Genomic DNA, 21,480 nt, shown 5'->3' on the forward strand with positions numbered 1-21,480 from the left:
AGCAAAAGGTATAAACAGACAGAAAGAAAGGCACATATGGTTCAAAGTGTCTACTGAAGAAGCTAAGGTCAGAAACAGTCATGCCATTTATCCAACAGGTTTCACTGTTGTGTATGCTAACTGATAGACAAGCAGGTCCACAGCAGAACTCCAAAGAGCAAATTGATATGCATATAAACACAAAAACTCTTGATTGTAGTTTGTAAAGAAAAGCTCTTTCCGCAATGGAATTTAGACTGTTATGGTCGAAGAAAAATAAGATCTAATGTCCCACTGTTCATTTTGATTATTTCTTTCAGTATACAGTGGTTATGTGGTGTTATGGACATCAGTGTTACTGTTTTGCTGGCTGTTAGCAAGTATACTACAGTGTTTCACCACCTCTCCACCATTGTGAAAGAGCTGTTTCATGAACTGCAGGTTGGGACACTGAGTCACATGTCTATTTATGTACCGAACTATGACAAAAGCAATGGCTATTGCATGTGTGTTCACACCAAGATGAGTGGACACATTAGGCAGACTTATGTGTTTTGCTACCCAGGGGTTTATCATATTTTCCACTTCTCAGAATTCTAGTTATACAGACAAGCTGTATAACAGCTGTTCTTTTTTGGGTTGTTTTATTTTTAAATCCAGAACTACACAAGGTTTTTAAAAAATATTGTTCATGCACACACTGTAACTCAAAAACAGCATCACACACAAATAGAGCTAGAATTAGGAGGAAGTCAAAGTGTTGGGCATAGGAACATCAGTAGCTTGGATTCTTGCTGTTATTCAGATTTGAAGACATGCATTGCGGTTGCTGCTCTATTGTCATTACAGAGAGCTTCTGTTCACTACTACTGTAGTGCATTCAGAGGTTTTTAGACATTCAAGTTTTTATTTCAGTTTTTTTACAGAACTATGTACATTACGCCACACTTATTGTAAACTTTGGTAAATCAATGAAAATATCAAATTTTCTTTTTCATTTATATGTTGATTATAGCAGCAGTAACAGCCTCAGTCCTTTGTGGGAATTATCACATATGTTTGACACACCTTTCTTTTGGACGTTTCTACGTTTTCTATCGTTTTTCAAACTCAACACAACTCATAAGGAGTGTTGGTCCACAGTAAATTCACAGTCTGAGAGCTTTGTTGGGTTTGTGCCCAGATTGTGGCAGGGTCAGTTCAAGATTGTCAGTGGGGAGCCACCCTGTGTTTTCTTGGCAGGATCCTTAAGGTTGTTGTCTTGTTGAAAACCAGAGATCCTGAGCGCCCAGTCTCTGCCTGGTGTCTCCTGCAAATGCTGTTGGGAACTGTGGCTTTATTTAAAAGTTCATATTTCAAACCATAGACAGTATAAAAGACCTACCAGGATGTCACCTTTTGAAGTTTTGTTTTGAAGCCTTGAGATGAACGTCAATAAAGGTAGCTGTTTTCCTAATAGACCAGGGGTGTCATACTCAAATACACAGTGGGCCAAAATTCAAAACTAGAACAAGGTCGCGGGCTAACATTAATATTTATTGAAAAATATCTTCCTCCAGATTTAAGAATGAATCTCTTCTTATGGACTCAAACAAGTTTTGCTGAAAAACTGAATGTGGAACAAGCAAAGCTTAATACTAAACAATGTATATATTAGCTGTATAATACCAGTAGGCCAGCTCTAATAGTAATTTGGTATGGCTTCGCGGGCCAAATGTAATTAGGCTGCGGGCCAGAGTTTAACACCTATGTAATAGACTTTTATAGGATTAGAAGTTTTTTGCAACTACAGCTATCGCCATCTGGTGGCCACTAGGTAAAATCCACATTTTTTTTAGGGGCTTCTTATTTTTGTAACAAGGAAGCTATGTCCATCCTCTTTATGCTCTCTGAGTTAAATTCAACAAACATAAGTAGAATAATATATAGCTCACTTAACTTGTCACGGTTTCCATTGGATCTTTTTTTCTTTTGGTTTCACAAGACTTTTTTTCAGCTTTGCGAGTTTCTCTTGTTTGTCTGGTACTAAGCTCACCACCTTTCACAAATTGTATCTGCCTGCCTGTCTCCTAAATGTAGTTAGAGGTGCATTTTTCTGCTTTCGTATTTGATAACTATCAGCACATGGCTTCTAGGTGAGTTATTTCGCCTGCTTGCAGTAATGGCACATTCCATCTACAAGGCAGCTGTCTCCTTGATAGAACGATTCAGTTGTGTCAAAACAGTGCATCTAGCTTAGAATCTGTTTTTGCTTTTCCTTTTCCTACTTGTTTTTAGATGTTTTTAAAAGGTTCTGTATCACTGGTTAAGTATAGATGAGGTTAGTTTTTAAGTTAGGTGGAGCTCTGGTTGTTGATCTTCACTCTGATTTTACCTTCGGGGAGTCTATGCAAATGGTGGAGCAGAGGTATTCATTTAGCAGCACAAGGCTTCTACTGAGGCAGTGTGTATTTATGTGGAGGGCGACTCCAGAAGGTATTTGCATGAAGTTTGCAAAGCTGACTCTGCCACTGAGGTCACTCCTTTGTGCTAGCCAAGTCCGACGTTCAGTCGGTCAGTTGGTCAGGCAGCCGCCCTGTGAGGAAAGTTAGACTGCTTGCTTACTGTGGAAACAGTAAACCTTAAAGCCAACAGTCTGCTGCTTTCTTTCACTTATTCATTCAGATTCCTGTAGTGTTGGGTTACCAGACATTAGATTCCATGACTTCAGTGTCAGTGGCTTTCAAATACCTCCATAAGTAAGTACATTTCTTGAAAGGAACAACCAAACCATCCATTGTCACTGCTGATGGCAATATAGAGAGTACAATGATATGCTCTAAATTCATTTAAAACTAGTACGATTGTATTTGATGCTCTCCATCTAAACAGCTAGGAAAATAGATGGGAGAAGCAGAGGAAAGAATGGATGATCAGAGATATCGAATAAGAGTATGGTCTGACTCGGGAAAGGAAGGAGAGAGGGAGAGTGACAGATGGCAGGCAGTAGATTAGCCCTCTCTTGTTATTCTCTGCCCTTGTAAGAGTGTCAGCCAGGCACTTTCTTTCTGTTTTTTTTCTCTCCCTCATTCATATTCTCATGCACAGGCTTCTTGTCACCAGATATGTCAGTAATCACCTATAAATGACTCTTTAATCTGGAATACTGTGTCAGTTTCAACCACAGCTCTCACGCTTATTTTTTAGGACATTAAAAGCTGCCTCTCTCTCGCCAAGATCTGTGATCACTTCCTGTCAACTGATGTTGATTAAGGAAATGCTTCTGTTCGTAGGTTAGGCAGGAAGTGCTGAGCGGAATGATTAAAATTTCTCTCCTGCTTTTCCTCCTCCACCTTCCTCATGTGAATCTGAGCGGCCGATGGCAGTGTGATGATAACAGGGAAAGTTGTCATTCTAAAGATGCGAATATGAAATGAAAAGAGAAAATGTGAAGAAAATAGTTGACGTACCAGTCAGACAGTTAAAGATTACATCTGTATTCAGTGTTGCATTACTACTGTTATTAATGGTTCTATAAATAAGTTCACACGACATTCATAACTGTCTCAGATCTAAACAATTCTGTTCTGTTGTGCATGTTGTAATGATCATTTAACAGGAAGAGTGCTACAGCAGCCACAGATAAGACCTATAACTATTTCTCCAACCCAGCATAAAGCTACTTACTGCCTTCTGTCAACAAGGAGTTCATATGTGATACATGAGACAGAGTCTGCTACATTTACCCTGTTATTTACATTACAATCAACCCCTGTGGACTGTCCCTATATAATAATATTTTAGTCTGGACCAAAGTACTGGGACAGACCTGCCTGATCACACAATCACATGCAATTACTTGAAACTTATAAACCCCAACCTTCAAGAAGAAGCTGAGCCTCCTACTACATAAAACAGGTTTATGCAACAATAGGCCAATTCCCACACTTTGTTTGCAAGTGCATGACTCAACAAGAGCGGTTTCAAAGCCTGATGAGATAGAGAAAGAGTCATAGTCACTGCTAACAGGAAGGCAGGTTTAAAGTCATTGAGAGTATTGGTTTGTCGCTTTAGTGTTGTAGCTTGTCTTTACTCATTTTCAACAGTTGAATGTTGAGCTACAACTTTACTCTAGATGGACATATTGTAATCGTATCTATAGCTACAAATTGTGGACAAAGACTGAAAGTGTATAAGCAGCAAAACAACATCTGGGCTTAGTCTTAAAGGGCGTTCACACAGGAAACAGTGTGCTTGTTGAGCGTTGGTTTGTTGCTGAATATTGGTAACCAGTGGAGTTCGTTTTGTGGTTGTCTAGGTAAAGCTCGAAGGCAGGACTGGGTCATTTTCCCCAGGGGTCACACAAGAAGCTTGCACCATTGTAGAGGATAAACTCATTCCTGGTGGATATTAACTTTAAAAATTAATTACCCACCCCTGTGCTAAGGTGTCTTTCACTGTCGTATTTCAACTAATGCTATTCTTTGATTAGACTGTTGCCTTCATGACCTGGACCCACATAAGCTTTAGAAAATAGAGAGCTGGAAATATCCTAACAGGATTGATTCTTGTATTGTGAAACTTATAGATTTTTCAAGAGTCTACAAAAACCTTTCTTCTATTGCTCTTAGGAAAAAAATGTAAATGGTTGTAAGTTTAACATTTGCTATAATTAAGTAGTCCTATCATGGACTGCAGTTGAACAAAAACTTTGTGTCTATAATAATAACTTGATGGTGTTTGCATCACACTGGGGAATAAACATGAACAAAGTATAACATCGGTACATCAAACGTGGGCAGTTTTTTGAAGAAGTGGTGTCTGTTTAACACCAAAGGGCTGTAGATCCTTTGTTCAGTCTACATTAGCTGATCAAACAGAACTGAACAAGGGTTTGTATTCCTGGACACAGTAAATGTTAATAAGTGCGTGTCGGTTTAGCTTTAGTAGTAGCATGGATTGCACTCTGGCCGCTACGACGTCAGTGTTGATAGTACTGAAAAAAGTCCATGTGGTTGAAAAGATTTGGGATGCGGCCAAAGTGAACAGGAGAAGCCCTGTTTGACTCTGCTGACCGACCAGAATCGCTCTCTCTCTCTCTCTCTCTGCCTGGTCTGTCTCTGTACCTCTCTCTGCCTTTTTATCTTCCTGCTCTCTATGACAGTACTGTCCTCTCTTAGCTACAGTATTGACTGATTACTGGACCGTGCTTATGTGTGTTTTGCAGATGGCTGTGAACAGTAGCTGAGGACGTCACTGGGAGTTCTCCACCTGCGAAAATGAATGGTAAGATCACTGCGTTTTGTGTGTATAAAGGACAGTGTTAAATCTGTGTGGAGAATGAAAGAAAGAGGGGTGTGTGAATGTGGCTCTGCAGAGCTGCTGAGGCCAACATAAGGCTAGTTTTAGTGATAATTGCTGGGTTGTGTTTGGCCTACGTTTGTGTACATATTCTTGACCAGCTTCTTTATAGTTTGACACAGTTGTGCTAATTTTGAAGTCTGGTCCATATATTTTCTTTTCTTTCTTTCTTTCTTTTTTTTTTTTTTTTTTTTAAAACCCACCAGGTTTACTGATAGCTTCGGTGACAGGATTAAAGTACCCAGATTAGTATATTTTTGGTGTTGGTGCAGGTTATATATGTTGTAGGGCTGTGCGATATGACCAAAATCTCATATCCCGATATAAGAATTCTATCGTCCCGATAACGATATAAATCACAAAAATGTAACATTTTCTGTAAATTATGTGAATCTCGTGCAGCTCGACTTGCGGGAAGTGTTTCCAGCTGCGCGTCATGTAGCTGGAGTCGAGTGTTTTAATAGATGCATGAAACTATACATTTTTAGACATAAGTTGTAACGGCCGCTGTTTTCTTTGTGAGTATTTATTACACAGCGTGCTGCGGGGAAAAGCCTGTTCTAACGTTTGAGTCTAAGGTTTATTTTTTAACACCTGGCGGCTCTTTTTTACTTCTCTTCCGTAAATAATCTGCTCTTTCACGTGATTCAGTTTATTTTGAAAAGTCTCAACAGGATCTTGAGCTTTATTGTGAAAGGTTTATGTGGAACATAAACAAGCGGACACGCGATGGTGTTACCGTCCTTGTTGCTAACCACAAGGCATAAAAACAGGCGCTTGTCCGTCTGTAGTGTGGTTATATTAAATCAGAATCAGAATCAGAATACTTTATTGATCCCTGGGGGAAATTATTTTTTGTTACAGTGCTCCATTTTAAACCAACATTAAGACAAGACAGACAATACGCTAACTAAGAATAGTACAATATATACATATATATACATACATACATACATAAGTCACTTATAAATAAATATTTGGAAAAGAAACATGTGTAGTTGTAGCAGCAAACAGTGTGTTAAGTGGATGCGTTGTACAGGGAGATGGCCACAGGCAGGAATGATTTCCTGTGTCGTTCAGTGGTGCTTTTCGGTAATCTCAGTCTCTCACTGAACGAGCTCCTGTGACTGACCAGCATGTCATGGAGTGGGTGGGAGGTGTTATCCAAATATAAGAGAAAGAGAGAACTTTAAGAAATTAATATAGCCACTACAGTGACCATCAAAACGATGAAAAAATATTGCGGTAAACAGTTTATTTTGCAACATCACGAAACAAACGATAGCGTCAAATGAAACGATAGACGTTTTTATATCGTCATCCGATATATATCGTTATATCGAACAGCCCTAATATGTTGGTGTTGTTGATATATCGTGGAGTAAACAGCCTTGGTGAAGAGCAGTAAAAGTGTCTTGTTTTGCACTTAACAAAGTGAAATTTGAGCTTCATTATCACTTTGTCAATACTGGTGGATTCCCAGTGTCTGACTGCTGCTGAGGCTGACGTCAGGGTACTCTTTATCTGTGTCAGTTGGTCTGTGTGTGTGCACCTGTCTTCCTGTTTCCTTTTTTTTTTTTTACGCCTGTGTAATCTTGTGAAGTGAACTGAATATCTGATAAATTAGCTGACATTAATTAGAAAAATTAAGCCTGCTACTTCTTGGGGTCTATTTGCCTGGTATTATTTAATCTCACTGGCTATGACTGAAACTTTACATTTCCTTTCCCCCCTCAGGTGGTCCAAGTGTGTGGGCAATCTCCCCAGAGGAGAGGGACAAACATGATCAGATGTTTGACTCCCTCTCCCCAACGATGGGCTACGTCACAGGTACAGACATTTAAACATGCTGTTTGTCCATGATTCACACAGTGACTGGATGCTGGTTTTCAGAGTGCTATTTTATCATGATGAAACTGGAAATTGCAAATGGCTGTGACTCAGTTGGTATCCCTAATCCCCAGCCCCTCCCCATGCTGAAGTGTCCTGGTGCAAGACATTGAATACTAGGTTCCTTCAGATGGCATGCCAGTGCCTGTGTATGGAAGTAGAAAACATTGTAAAGCGCTTTGTAGCACCAATAAAGTTGAAAAGTGCTTTATTAATGAAAACATGTGGCCCGAGGACCAGAACCGGCCTGTGAGCCATCTCAGTTTGCCCTGCAACATCCTAAAAGGAAAAAAACAGGTTTATCTATGCAGTGCTAAACATTAAATAACTGGTAAGATGCATATAAATTTTGATGAAATATTTGGATGGAATTTTAGTGAGTGTCTAAACGAGGGTGGCCTGCTGGAGAAAATGTTACCCACCTGTGATTTACAGTAATAAACAGACACGTACAAATACAGACGCGACGAGGCACATGTAAATATAACCAATATAACATATGTATTAAAGTCCAGATAGTGATGTACAACCTCATACTTGTAAACTGACACTTTTTTGTTTTCTTCCCTCTCTGTCTTTTTATAGGAGACCAGGCAAAGAGGTTTTTCCTTCAGTCAGGGCTGCCTGCATCAGTGTTGGCTGATATATGGTGAGAGAAACACAGACTCACAGTGGATAAGATGCTGTGCTTGAGAAGATCTTCCTGAGAACCCATCACCGTTTCCTTGCTTATGTTTTGTGTTCTGTCTCCCAGGAGCCTGGCCGATATGAATAAAGATGGAAAGATGGACCGGCTGGAGTTTTCTGTTGCTATGAAGCTTATAAAGCTAAAACTTACGGGTACACCACTTCCCTCATCGCTTCCAATCATCATGAAGCAGCCTCCAGTGCGTGCTCCCACCATGAACAACCCCACCAACCCTGCCTATGGTACGATATTATTATTATATCGTACACTATAGCAGTGAATTTGTTAGAAAATTAACATTTTACTATTGGCAAATATGTGGAGTTTTCCTTTAATGGACATGGCCCACAAAAACGGGAAAGAACGAGCTGCTATGGCTCCTAGGTAGAAGCGAAAATATGATTTTTTTTAAAAAAAAAAATGTTTAAATGAAGATCCTCCATTCAAAGATTTCGGAGCACTTAGACTAATCTAAACTGTGTCTGACTGATTGTTTCCATGCATGCATTTAGTCACTGTGATCAAAAATGGTGTATCTAATTGTGTCATAGGAATTGGCTCTATGGTGCATGGAACAAACCTTGCCATGTTGACTCCTATGGCCGTGTCACCTATGACACCAATGACGGGCCTCAGCCCAATGGTTCCTTCATCATCAGGAATGAACCCACTAATGATGTCCACTGCCCCCACGCCCCTGGTTCCAATTATGGGAAATACCACAGTACCAAATGGCACCATGGGTCTCCTCCAGCCAATTTCTTCTGGAGGTTTGAATACTGGTATGTGTAATTCTCTTATCCATTAATCAGTTAGCTGTCATTTTTGTCTTTTTCATCTTGTATCTGAGAGACTTCTAACAGGAAAGCTATTAGGATATTATTAAATATGCTACACTTTAAATATTCCAGGTTATCATAGCGCTTTGTGTTATCTGATCAATGTTTATCATGCTAGTTGATCAGGTTGTCACGGCTGAAAACTAACTAAAGAAGCAAGTCCATGAAGCAGCAGAACTTTGTTCTGAAGATTTTCAAAGTTTTTCTGTTTTAAGAGAAGGTTTTGTCCAACAACTTGAACAACTTTGGTTTTGTTTATTTTTTTTTAAAGATTAGTACATTTGGAAAAAAGTGTATTAAATATTCTGTCAGCTTTTGAACATGATAAACTTGCATTAGCTAATAGTGAGCAGGATTTGTATGCAAACTTGACCTGGATTGGAGTTTGGCCCAAGCAGCTTGGTAGTGCTTAAGTTTTGGAGTCCACTTAAAACTAGATCTAGATCCACAAATTTTGCATCACGTCGATGCTCTTAAGAAAATACCTCAAACTAATCAGAAACTAGATATTGGTTGGGGGACTCGAATAATGCATGTTATGGAGGGAATGTTCATCTTTGTGTGTGATCTGTTAGACAGCTCTTGTTTGTCTTTTTGGTTATTGCTTTCTTGATGCTTATCTGCTGTTTGTTGTAGTATGAAAACTGCTGAGGAGAAATGCTGGCTGTTCTCTCATATTAAATACTGTATATTTGCTGACAATGAAGCAGTTCTGGGTATTTTAAGGGAAAACCAGGAAAATGGAATGGCTCCTGTCCTGTTTTGCAGAGTCAGGTTTCTGTCTCATCTCCATACAAATGGCCTCCCTGTCCTTGACAAGGTTACAACAGTGATCACAGTACAGGCATCTGCCATTTAAGAAAACTGTAAAGACAGAACCCTCAACTTTTCCACCAAGTGAAAAAAAGAACATCACATTTTGTAATTGTGGTTAAGTGTGTGAATAACATTTTGTGCCCTATTGTTGAAATATGATTAACGCGCATGTGTGTCTCTGCTTCAGGCCTACCTCTATCTGCGACCTCTTACGCCTCTCCGCTTGGACGCGCCTCTTCGCCTGCTGGTATAAACATGGCCCCAACACTGCTAGACCTGGGATCTGGCAGGTAAGACCTGCACATATACGTAAGCATGTCTGGGCAACCTCTGACTTGTTTACCTTGTCAGTTTCTTTTAGCCCTTTTCAACTAGTACCTGCTCATCTCGACTGGGTCTGTAGGGTTTCCATTAAGTGTTAGAACTCGGTTCTAGGTACTTTTTTAGTAACTACTCAACCAGGGTCCCAAGTGATCTGAGTCGACACGAAAAATGTGACAACAACAGCAACAGACTGCCTGCCACTGACTGCCGATTCAATGGTGTCAAAAGCGACTACTCACAAAAATCCACTCCGTGATGCATACAAATGACATTACAGGACTTCTGGCTGCATTGCTATATGTCAGAAAAATAAAATTTCAGAAATTGAGTTGAGTCAAGCTGAGTAGGTATTAATGGGAAAGGGCTATTATCTGTACAAACATAAACATTTGGTGTATTGTTTTTCAGCTCCGGTTCTTCAACCCCATCTGTGATGTCCCCCATGAATGCTGTTCCCAGTGACTGGGCTGTGCCACATGCTTCCAGACTTAAATACAGACAGCAGTTCAACAGCTTGGATAAACAGATGATTGGATACCTCACTGGTATAATGCATTTATGTGTATGCTCACTGTATAGGTTATATAAAACCAAACTATTTATGGAATTTAGGTGTGGAGACAGTCACTGATGACTTCATTTTCCTCCCTCTTTTTTTCCCCTGTATCAACCTTTAGTTAGCTTTAAGTAGTGGAGGCTATAGTAGCGGGTGTGTTCAGTCACAGTGTTTCTCAACACACACATGCACACAGTCAAGTATTTGTTTGTCCTTTTGTTCTGCAAACCTTGTAAAACCTGTTCTTATGAAAAAACAAAGATTTATTGAAATGACAATGAAGGTCAGATTTTTTTCCCCCAATTTTCTTAGTAATGCAACTTGACTGTTATTACGCAGTCTGTATGGTAACAAAATTACACAAAGGGCTTCTTTTATTCCTTCAAATTTTGTGTCCTTGTAGACCTTTGTAAAAAGCTGAGTGTTTTCATGCTGTCACAGACTGTTTACCATCATCTGCTTTTTAGAATTTTGAAACTTTGTACAATGTCACTCTAGGAAAAATTGGTTATGGTGTTGCAACTGCTTCCTGTCTTCACCACACGTTATATGTAGATTAATTCATATATCATCAGCCACTGTACTATTTCACACACACCACTCCTTTCTTCTTCCACACCCCCACACCTCTGTGCTCCACAGCTCTGACATTTGTTCCTCTTCTTACCAGGTCTGCAGGTGAAGGGTGTGATGGAAAGTACGATGCTGACAAAAATACAACTGGCCTCCATCTGGTAGGATTATGTGTGTATTTTGGTGTGTCTGAACATGTCTTTTGATTACTACAGTCAGGTTTGGCAGCCAGAAGTATGAAAGGTCATGCAGTTGTAGCATTATCACAATACCGCTTTCATTATTAAGGAAGTAATTGTTTTTTGTTTTAAGAATGCTGTTCCCAGTATCTATTACTTGTTAAAATGGGTTAAAAAATCTGACAATAGATTTGCTGGGTTTTTTTCTTTGTTTTTCTTTTGTTCTACAATATTTTTTACGCAACTGAATACAGCAGGATTTATCAAATCAAATGGACATGTTTTCTACAGTTAGCTACTTAATGCTATAACTGTTAATTGTTTTTATTGAATTTGGTTGAGTTAGTTTTATATGATCATGCATCTTGTGCTTCAACACCTAGTCTGGTTATGTCAGAGCAGCAAGTCCAATAGCTGTAATATTGATGTTGTAATTGTAAATATGAGGTCCAAATATTCCTGAGTAACAATATTTATTTCCCATGAATATTATTCTGCTGAATTTAAGTATGATAAGTGTACATTATGTTCTATAAAAGTCCAACTTGCAAATTTCCTGTAGGAATTTAGCAGATGTGGATAAAGATGGCAAGCTACAAGCGGAGGAGTTTATTCTGGCAATGCACCTCGTGGATTTGGCAAAGAGTGGTCAACCACTGCCATTAACACTGCCAACTGAGCTGGTACCACCCTCACAGAGGTATGTGGACACACATGTTCTGCTTGACCAAAACCTCTCCAACATTCTCTATATATAAATGCGTGACGTAACGTTTTTTGCACAAAACCTTGTTATTATGTGAGTGATGTTGCATGCTGTATTTTCAAAGAAACTGATTGAAATCTGTATTGCAGGAGTGCCACGAATGGCCTCAGCTCTTCCCTGATTGATAACTTGGAAATTGAACCGCCACAGAAACCAAAAATGAACAGTCAGTACTACCAATAAACACAACCAACTCACACAGGCAGCAGCCTTTTTAAACTGAGGGTTCATGTGCAGCCAGCAGCTATGGATCATAAATATTTATTTTATTTTTTTGAACACTGAGAAATACTAATATAATGGGTGTAGTTTGAGTTTCCCCTCTTCTTGTAACTGCATTTCACATCTCAGCTTTAACCCTCTTTTTTTCTCTCTCTGTTTCCTTGGTTCACTACTATGGACTTCAAATAAGATGAGTTACAAAACTTGCAGCTCATCTGTGTGTTTCCCATGTAGTGCATAGATTTGACTACCAAAAATACAAAAGAAAATGATGCACAGATTAAAATGATTTTATCATAAATATGAGAGAAGCTGCGCATAGTAAAATGGAAACAGTCGGTCAAACTCTAGTAATAAGTCTGAGTCTTTAAAGAACAGAATCTGGAATGTGGTGCACGTATTGGTGACTTAGGCTACAAGTAGCAGCTGGAATGTTTGGACGTTGTTAAATGCTAATCCTCCAAATCTTATAAAAATCATTCACAATTTTTTTTTTTTAAGACATGATCTCAAATAAATAATCAGTATTTAGTCACATACATGTTCACAATTCTTTTCTTAATGTTACATGAAAAGTACAGTGATCTGTCATGTCTTCCTACTTTATTTTTAGTATCATTTGAAGATAAATTCAAAGCAAACTTGGAACGAGGGAATGCAGAGTTGGAGAAAAGACGACAGGCCCTACTGGACGCTGAGAGGAGGGAGCAGGAGCGGCGTGCTCAGAAAGAGAAAGAAGAGCGAGAGAAGAGAGAGAAAGAGGCTTGGGAGGCTGAGGAGAGAAGGAGGAAAGAGGAGGAGAGGAGGCTCGAGCTCCAAAGAGAGCTGGAGAGACAGAAAGAGGAAGAACGGCAGAGGGAGATAGAGAGAAAAGAGGTGAGGTGAACGTCTCTGAATGAGTTGGTTTGTTCGCAGTGATGCGTGGTGTACTTACTTCTGTGTGTCCGTTTATTCTAGGCTGCACAGCGGGAGCTCGAGCGTCAGAGAAAAGAGGAGTGGGAGAGGAGGAGGAAAGGAGAGCTCCAGTTAAAGAAGGAACAAGAGCAGGATGAAATCACCAAACTGAAAGCTAAGAAGAGGAGCCTGGAGTTGGAGTTGGAGGCAGTGGTGAGTGCTGAAGAGACATTTCAGTCCGACATAGAGCAAAAATACTTTCTGTCTACATGTTGTGGAGGTTTTTTAAGCTATCTCATCTCTGTTCTTCTGTCTCTACCTCTTTTAGGGTGACAAGCACCGTCAGATCTCGGACCGCCTGCGTGACTTTCAGAACAAGAAAAAACTTCAGAAGACTGAGCTTGATCTTAACAATCAAAGGAAGGAGGCACGTCAGCAGGATATTAACAATCTGCAGAAACAAATTGAGGTCTGTGCTTTTTTTCTTCCCCATTTTTTTTCTGAGATCATTTCTGAGTTTCATTCAGTTCCTTGTGTATTTCTATAATATCCTAATATTATGACATTTAGTGCTGAAAGTAGCAAGGATAGTTGTTTAGTAGTTTACCTATGTATATGAGTATTGCTTTATTGAGAGGGTGTGTGTCTGTTAATCTTTTTTTGAAACTCCGCCCCCCTCCAGTGATGCATTTTTTTTCTTTTCTTTTCTTTTTTTTTTTATCCATTAGGAGTTCCAGAGAAAGTTGTCCCACTTGACTCCGGAGCAGAAAAGACTGACTGAAAAGCTGAAAAATATGTCTCTGAATAACCTGCCTGGTTAGTAGTGAAAAATTAACATGCCAAGCTTTGGACCATCAATCATAAAAAAATGGAAAATAAAATGAAAAGAATACCTCTTATATGGCAAATTGACTCATTTTAATTATCACGGTTTTCATTATACCTGTTGTAATTATAATTACTTAATACATGCAACCAGAAGAAGTAAATGCAAACAATTTATGGATTGTTGTCTGATAGATGTACCACCAGTTACCGCAGTGACTGTATTTTATCTGCTTGTAGCATCGACAGTGTCCACCCTAAAAGTGAGCATGACGGAGAAAAAAGGGACGTGTATGAAACTGCGAGAACAGCTTGAAGTTCTGGAGAAAGAGACGGCTGCCAAACTAGCAGAAATGGACCAGTATAACAAAGACATGCAGGTAGGAATCTGTCACTACTTCAGTCTGCTTTTTGGCCAGATGCGTGTGGAGCAGCAGCAACACAGTAAATACAGGTAGAAGGTGCTGTGTTCTCGTCTTGTGGCTAATAAACTAAGCAAGCCCTTAGTTTATTTTACAGCTAGTAGGTACAGTTTGTGTTCTTTGCATGTGTGTGGTACCGAGTTATGTTGGATTTAAACGGACTAAACACTGCAGGTGTGAAAACAGCCTTAGAATACTCTCATGAGAAAATGTTGAATGCTTGTTTTTGCAGTCGTTGAGGTTCATGGCAGCCGTGTCAGGGAACAATAGTTAATGTCTTCTTGCAGTTCTTCTGGAATGTGTAGGATGGTTTCCATCCTTGATCAGTTAAGGGCCAGAATCTCAAGCTCTGTGGATTATATTATTTTTTTTGCACTTATTCTCAGCAGTGCAAAATCGTAGAACTGTAAAGCTTTGATAAAAAGGGGCTGCTAGTTTGGATCGACTTCCTTGAAACATATTTATTTTAATTTTTAAGGAGACTGTTTTCCTAATATAAATTTAAAAGCAGTGATTTATCAAATTGAATATTAGACTGTGTCCTTTACAGCTGATCACTAATATTGCTTCCTGGCCCTTGAGGCCTTTTTTGTCTTTCTCCTTCCCTGCCATACTTCCTACTTTGGCATCTGATACGACATCTTAAACTTTGATTCCTCTTTTTCCTCGTCTTCTGGACATTTCTGCTCTTCCCTACACTGGATCCTTTCCTCTCTTCCCATTCGCCCATTTCATTCCCCTTTTCAGTGTGTGGGTGCTGAGGAGTCAATACTCCAGGCTCTCCTCTCTCTGCTGGCCTGCCTCCGTAACCTCTTCTACCTACTAAAGGTTTTTGCTTTAGGTCTCATTATTGTTCTTGCCTTGTTGTATCTTGTGTTTTGGTCCCCTAATTTATCTCTTTCTTTTCTACTTTTTCATAATATTTAGTCAGGTGTTGGATGCTGTTTGTTTATAGGCCTTAGACTGTGCCCATGTCCGTCTTGCATCCTTTAATTCAGCCATTTATCTTTCAGACTGCTAGTAATTATGTGAACTATCTTTGTTTACACCAGGAACTGAGAGAGAGCCAAAGAAATCAGCAGGCTGCACTGGAGAAACTGCGCAGCATAAAAGAAGACAAACAGCGTGAACTCATGCGAAAGAAGGAGCAAGAAGAGGAGATGAGGAGGAAGGAAGAAGAGAGGAAACGACAAGAGGAGGAAAGGAGGCGCAGGGAGGAAGAGGAAGAAGCTCAGAGGTACACTTTGAATTTACATTTGTGTGTTATAAATATTAGTCATCAGTTATACAGCAGATGCCATATGCTCTTTTTCCAACCAACACAAAACGTATTAAGATGTTATTGAATACTGGATATAATTTGTTATTCAGTCAAGTTTGATGATGTTGTTTACTTAAAAAATAACCTTTTTTGTCATGATCAAAAAGATAAAGAGACCAATAGAAAAAAATGTAACAACTCCATATACTGATAATTCACACAATTCCGAGATGAAAATAATGTCATCAGTTCAAAAAACAAAACCCCAAAATAGGCAGGATCCATATCGAACAATTTACGCTGAGATTGACACTTTAGTACAGCGGTCCCCAACCTTTTTTGCGCCACGGACCGGTTTATGCCTGACAATATTTTCACGGACCGGCCTTTAAGGTGTCGCGGATAAATACAACAAAATAAAACTAGTACCGGTACCAAAAAAAGAAGATTTATTCATAACACACATGAAAAGACCCAGGAAAACCGAGTTAATGATAAAAACGATAACAAAATAATGCTGAAAACCGATAAAAACCCTGAAAACCATACATTTCACACCCGAGCCCCAACTCTCGCGGCCCGGTACCGGTCCGAGGCCCGGGAGTTGGGGACCGCTGCTTTAGTAGATCCAAAACTTTTAGCCTAGAAAAGGTTCCCGTGCCATGGCCAGCGTCTTCTGTTTGTCCTCAGACGTTTTTTGCAATTATGTTCTTCAAACCAGTTGAAATAGCTTTGGATTAACTTTTGAGATATTTTTCCTACATGGCCTCTTCTCAAAACATTTAAATCTTTCTGCCTTTTCTTCAGTTATCTTTATATCAGTTTAACTTAGTAATAGTTAAATACATATGTTGTATGTAAAACGAATCTGTGAAATGCTAGAAAGAGTAACTGAGGAAAACAAAGACATGTTTTTATTAGGAGACTTTAATATTAATTGGTCGGCTCCTTCTTGTCTTTTAAAGAAAAAGATAAGTTCATCAGCGTCGGCTTGTTGCCTGTCTCAGATGATCACTATTCCCACCCGGGTCACGGTCAACGCAGGAGGTCATAGGTCATCATCATGTATTGATCATATATATACAAATGTTCCTGAGCATTGCTCTAATATTGTTTCTATTCCAGTTGGCTATAGTGACCATAATCTTGTAGGTTTGACTAAGAAAATGAAACCACTGAAAACTGCACAAAAGATTATTTTTCATAGATCTTACAAAAATTTCAATGCAGATAAGTATATTAATGACGTAAAAGAAATTCACTGGACTGACATCTGCCTCGAGAATGACCCTGATAGGGCATTATCTATGTTTATTGAAAACTTTTGCTACCTGGCTGATAAACATGCCCCCTTAAAAAGATTTACTGTTAAAAAGAACTATGCACCTTGGTTAGATAACGAACTTAAGGTTGCAATGTCAGAGAGGGATATAGCAAAAGCAAAAGCACATAAGTCTATCAGTCCACAAGAGTGGGCAAGATATCGCGAGTTAAGAAATCAAGTAACTAAATTGAATAGGCGTAAAAAGAAAGAATATTATCAACTTAAGCTCAAAGAGGCCAATAAGGACAGCAAAAAGGTGTGGAAAGTTTTAAATAATATAATGGGTAGAGATCTTGCTCCGGTGATGCCTCACATCCACACGGGTGGTACGTTTATAAGTAAAGCCAAGGATATTGCCAATTATTTTGTGAATTATTACAGCAATAAAATAACAAATTTAAAATCTAATATGAGCAAAGGCGATCCCACCTTATCCTGTCGTCTTATACAGGATGTTATCATGAATAATAAACCATGCCAATTTAAGTTTGAGGCAGTGAACGTGCAGATGGTAGAGCGCTTATTGACATCACTTCCTGATGATACATCCTCCGGTTCTGATAACATAGACAGTAAACTGCTCAAAGTTGCAGCCAAGTTTGTGTCCCTTCCTATATGTCACATATTTAATAAATCTCTGGCATGCAGCTTATTTCCATCGCAGTGGAAAGAATCGAAAATAATTCCGATTCCTAAAAACAAGAATGACATTTTTAATGGTGTCAATAGCAGACCTATCAGTCTGCTACCCATTTTAAGTAAAATTATGGAAAGGATTGTCTACGAACAAATTCAACATTATCTAATAGAAAATCAGTTACTCACTCAGTTTCAACATGCCTACAAACCTGGTTATTCTACCAGTTCAGCTCTCATTCACATGACAGATAACTGGTACAAATACCTAGATAAAGGGAATTTGGCCGGGGTGGTATTTCTGGATTTTAGTGCTGCATTTGATTTAATAAATCATGATCTACTGATAGATAAACTAAAATGTTATGGATTTTCACCAGCTGCTTTGTGCTGGATGGAAAGTTATCTGTCTGGAAGAAGGCAAAAGGTTTATTATAATGGTTATTTCTCGGAGGGCCGCGAAATGAACTGTGGTCTACCCCAAGGCAGCTGCCTCGGTCCACTTCTCTACTCAGTTTTTACAAATGATTTGCCGTATGTCCTGGATAAATCTCATCTTGTAATGTACGCTGATGATTCCACCATGTTTTATTCAGCCAGTAGCCACTCTGAATTGACAAGCGTATTACAACTAGATTTGCTGAATGTGTTTGATTGGATAAGTAAAAACAACATGATTATAAATGTGACTAAATCCAAATCCATGTTAATAGGAAGTAGAGCACGTTTAATCAACAGTCCACAACTAAATCTTTCCATAGCTGGATCGGCATTAGAACAGGTCACCCAGATTAAATTACTTGGTGTTACCATAAACCACCACCTTTCATGGTCTCAGCACATCAATTCTGTTATTAAGAAAATGGGACAGGGCATAGCTATAGCTAGGAAATGCTCCTTTTATATTACTACTTCAGTTATGAAAGATGTCATTAACGCATTAGTATTATCTCATCTAGAGTACTGCTCAATCATCTGGTCTGCAGCTAATAAGACAGATCTGAATAGACTTCAGTTAGTCCAAAATAGGGCGACCAGATTAGTGTTAAGGTGTTCATACTATACAAGTATTGACAAAATGCATGATAAACTTTCTTGGCTTTCTGTACAAGCTAAATTATACTATGGCTTACTTGTATTTTTAAAGAAAACAATACTGTTAAACACACCACACTTTTTTTGTGCTCAGTTGCAGTATCCAGATGAAATTCATAATCATGCCACACGATTCTCAACCAACCACAATTTAGTAATTCCTCGTGTTAAAAGTAACTTTTTGAAAAACTCTGTTATATTCAGAGCATCGTTTCAGTGGAATAAGTTGCCTGAGGCAATAAGAGAATTGGCTTCAATTCATAATTTTAAAAATCACCTAAAAGCCTATTTAGGCAGTTTTTAATGTATTTGTAAAAATTGTAGAGGGTAATATCACTTGTAATGGAAATTGTGTATTTTGTTTGAGTGTTTTGTTTTGGTTTTCTGCTTTTATATAATTTTTAATATTCACATGTTTACATTTCAGTATTGTAAAACTTTACTGTAGATCTAATTGTTGTAACATTTTATTTGGGGATATTTGATGGCTTGGGCCCCAGGAAGACTAGCAACCACTGTTGTGGAAGCTAATGGGGTTCCTTATAAATAAACAAATAAACAAATAATGACCAGTTAATAGTGCATTAATTTGAGGTGTGTATGCCTTATAAACTCAACTTTCCAGTCCTCTGATCAAATTCTTCTGGGCTGGGGTGGAAGGTGTGGTGCACCCTGATATATTGGTGGTTGTGAGAAATAGCTTGGTTGTTTTGAATATTTTCTCACATCATCACAAATAACTTTTTCATTTTAATGTTCAGACTTTTAAAGCTTGTTTTTTTTTCTCACTTACAGGCGTATTAGGATGGAAAGGGAGCGTCAGAGAAAGCTTCAGGAAGAGAGGGAGGCCAAACAGAGGGAAGAGGAGGAGAGACAGAGACAGGCTCTCATCCAGGCTGCCAAGGAGCAGGCAGAACGAGAGCTCAGAGCAAGGGAGGAGGCAGAGCGGAGAAAACGAGAGGAAGAGGAGAGAAGGAAAAGAGAAGAAGAAGAGCGCCAGCGCCAAGCAGAGAGGCGGAGGCAGGAGGAGGAGAGGCGAAAGCTGGAGGAGGAGAAGAGGAAGCTAGAAGAAGAGAGGAGAAAACTGGAGGAGGAGAGGAGGCAAGAGGAGAAGAGAAGGAGAGAAGAGGAGGAACGACGCAGAAGGGAGGAGGAGGAGAGGAAGAGGTTAGAGGAGGAGCGGAAAAGGTTAGAAGAGGTGCGAAGGGAAGAGGAGCGCCGAAGGGAGAGAGAGGAGGAGGAGAGGAGAAGACAGAGGGCTGCTGAAGCAGCTTTCCGAGACGCAGAGGAAAGGCGAAAGCAGGAGGAGGAGGAGAAGAGGAAGCGGGAAGAAGAGAGGAGAAGGCTTCATCAGCAGCAAGAGGAGGAGAGGAAGAGGCGTGAGGAGGAGAGAAAAAGGGCAGAAGAGGAGAGGAAGAGAAAGGAGGAGGAAGAAAAGAGGAGGAAAGCTGAAGAGGAGAGAAAGCGGAAGGAGGAGGCGTCTCGTCAGCAGAAGCAGCAGCAGCAACCACCTAAAACAGGAGGGAAGATTGATATTCAAGCTCTGCTGAGAGGGCTGGAGGAGCGGAAAGGTGTGAGGGACAGTTGCATGTTTTGAAACCTTTATCAGCTTCTGTTGTCTTTGTTTTATAGATCACTTCACTTTATGATGTCTGATTTGGTGCTACAGGCGGGCAGCCGAGGGCCAAGCAGCACAGGAAGTCAGCATCGCTCACATCCTTCAAAGCAGTCTACCCATTTACTGCACGAAACAACGAAGAGCTCAGCCTGGAAACAGATGACATCATCGAGGTAGGAATAAAATCAGGGGTTCACTCTTTTCTTTTCTTTTTTTTTCTTTCTTTTTTTTTTTTCTTGTTGTTGTTGTTTTTTTGACCCTCAGATTTTAACTTTCCTGTCTCAAACCTTCTCTCCTCTGCTCAGGTTGATGAGACGACAGAGCGAGAGGAAGGCTGGCTGTATGGCAGCAAGCAGGGGACGATGGGCTGGTTCCCAGAGAGCTACGTCGAGAGAGTGGGCCCATCGAATACAGCTGATAGCACTGCTCCTGCTCCTCCTGCTAAACTACCGCTGCAGTCACAGCTTAGTAATGCTCTTAAGGCTGCCAAAGTGTCCGGGACAAAATCCGCCTTCACACCAACACATTCTCCAAACCCTGCAACTTCTGAGAGTCAGGAACAGGTGAGGGCTTCACACAGCACTTACTGCTCCTTACAACTGTATAATTATTATGTGGATAGGTTCAACCTCTCTGTGCTGTTATCTTTTCATCAGCGGGTGGTGGGTACCCTGTTAGCCCAGGCGCTCTGTTCCTGGACAGCAAAGACAGATAGTCATCTGAACTTTAATAAGGACGATGTGATTCAGGTATTGGAGCAGCAGGAGAACTGGTGGCTGGGAAAACTGAACGACGAACAGGGCTGGTTCCCCAAAACATATGTGAAACCTATTGGAGAAGATGAGGGTTCAAAGTAAGTACTTGCTTATGTGTGGATCTTTACTTTTTCTAAGACATCAGCAGCTTTTTCCTTCTTGGATTTGGATTCAAAATCTCAACAGTCTTTTATAGCCTTGGAAATGGAAACGCTTACTGTTATTTTAGTTTCTGATAATACTAACAAGCCTCATTGAGAATGATTTTTTTTTTTTCCCTTTCCTTTTAGGAGACACTTTCTTCCTGAAACTTTACTGTAATGAAATACGCAGCTTAAAGAGTAATTCAGGCTGCAAAAATGTTAATATTTGGTTTATTATGGTTTACTCTTTAAAAATGACTCTTATTACTATATCACTCTTATTACCATCACTATATATATGTATAAAAGGGGAAAACACATCTCTTCTTGTTTAA

At 39.6% G+C, this 21,480-nt stretch overlaps 1 protein-coding gene across 1 annotated transcript in view; it reads left to right on the forward strand.

The window, feature by feature from the left end:
- Positions 1 to 21,480, forward strand: part of itsn2b (intersectin 2b) — a 36,952-nt gene that overhangs the window by 3,169 nt on the left and 12,303 nt on the right. The window contains exons 2-21 of the mRNA XM_085452337.1: positions 5,186 to 5,244; positions 7,057 to 7,149; positions 7,795 to 7,858; positions 7,964 to 8,139; positions 8,449 to 8,679; positions 9,740 to 9,842; positions 10,285 to 10,421; positions 11,103 to 11,166; positions 11,747 to 11,884; positions 12,040 to 12,116; positions 12,786 to 13,048; positions 13,130 to 13,279; positions 13,395 to 13,535; positions 13,795 to 13,882; positions 14,132 to 14,271; positions 15,366 to 15,550; positions 19,425 to 20,200; positions 20,299 to 20,420; positions 20,553 to 20,810; positions 20,904 to 21,100. Of these exons, the coding sequence (XP_085308463.1) occupies positions 5,238 to 5,244; positions 7,057 to 7,149; positions 7,795 to 7,858; positions 7,964 to 8,139; positions 8,449 to 8,679; positions 9,740 to 9,842; positions 10,285 to 10,421; positions 11,103 to 11,166; positions 11,747 to 11,884; positions 12,040 to 12,116; positions 12,786 to 13,048; positions 13,130 to 13,279; positions 13,395 to 13,535; positions 13,795 to 13,882; positions 14,132 to 14,271; positions 15,366 to 15,550; positions 19,425 to 20,200; positions 20,299 to 20,420; positions 20,553 to 20,810; positions 20,904 to 21,100 (3,410 nt within the window). The 5' untranslated portion in view covers positions 5,186 to 5,237. The remainder of the gene's footprint in view (positions 1 to 5,185; positions 5,245 to 7,056; positions 7,150 to 7,794; positions 7,859 to 7,963; positions 8,140 to 8,448; positions 8,680 to 9,739; positions 9,843 to 10,284; positions 10,422 to 11,102; positions 11,167 to 11,746; positions 11,885 to 12,039; positions 12,117 to 12,785; positions 13,049 to 13,129; positions 13,280 to 13,394; positions 13,536 to 13,794; positions 13,883 to 14,131; positions 14,272 to 15,365; positions 15,551 to 19,424; positions 20,201 to 20,298; positions 20,421 to 20,552; positions 20,811 to 20,903; positions 21,101 to 21,480) is intronic.

The sequence above is a fragment of the Copadichromis virginalis genome, linkage group LG1, assembly GCF_057382275.1.
Source record: "Copadichromis virginalis isolate Kocher_CV1m ecotype Utaka linkage group LG1, C_Virginalis_male_GT1.1, whole genome shotgun sequence".
NCBI lineage: Eukaryota > Metazoa > Chordata > Actinopteri > Cichliformes > Cichlidae > Copadichromis > Copadichromis virginalis.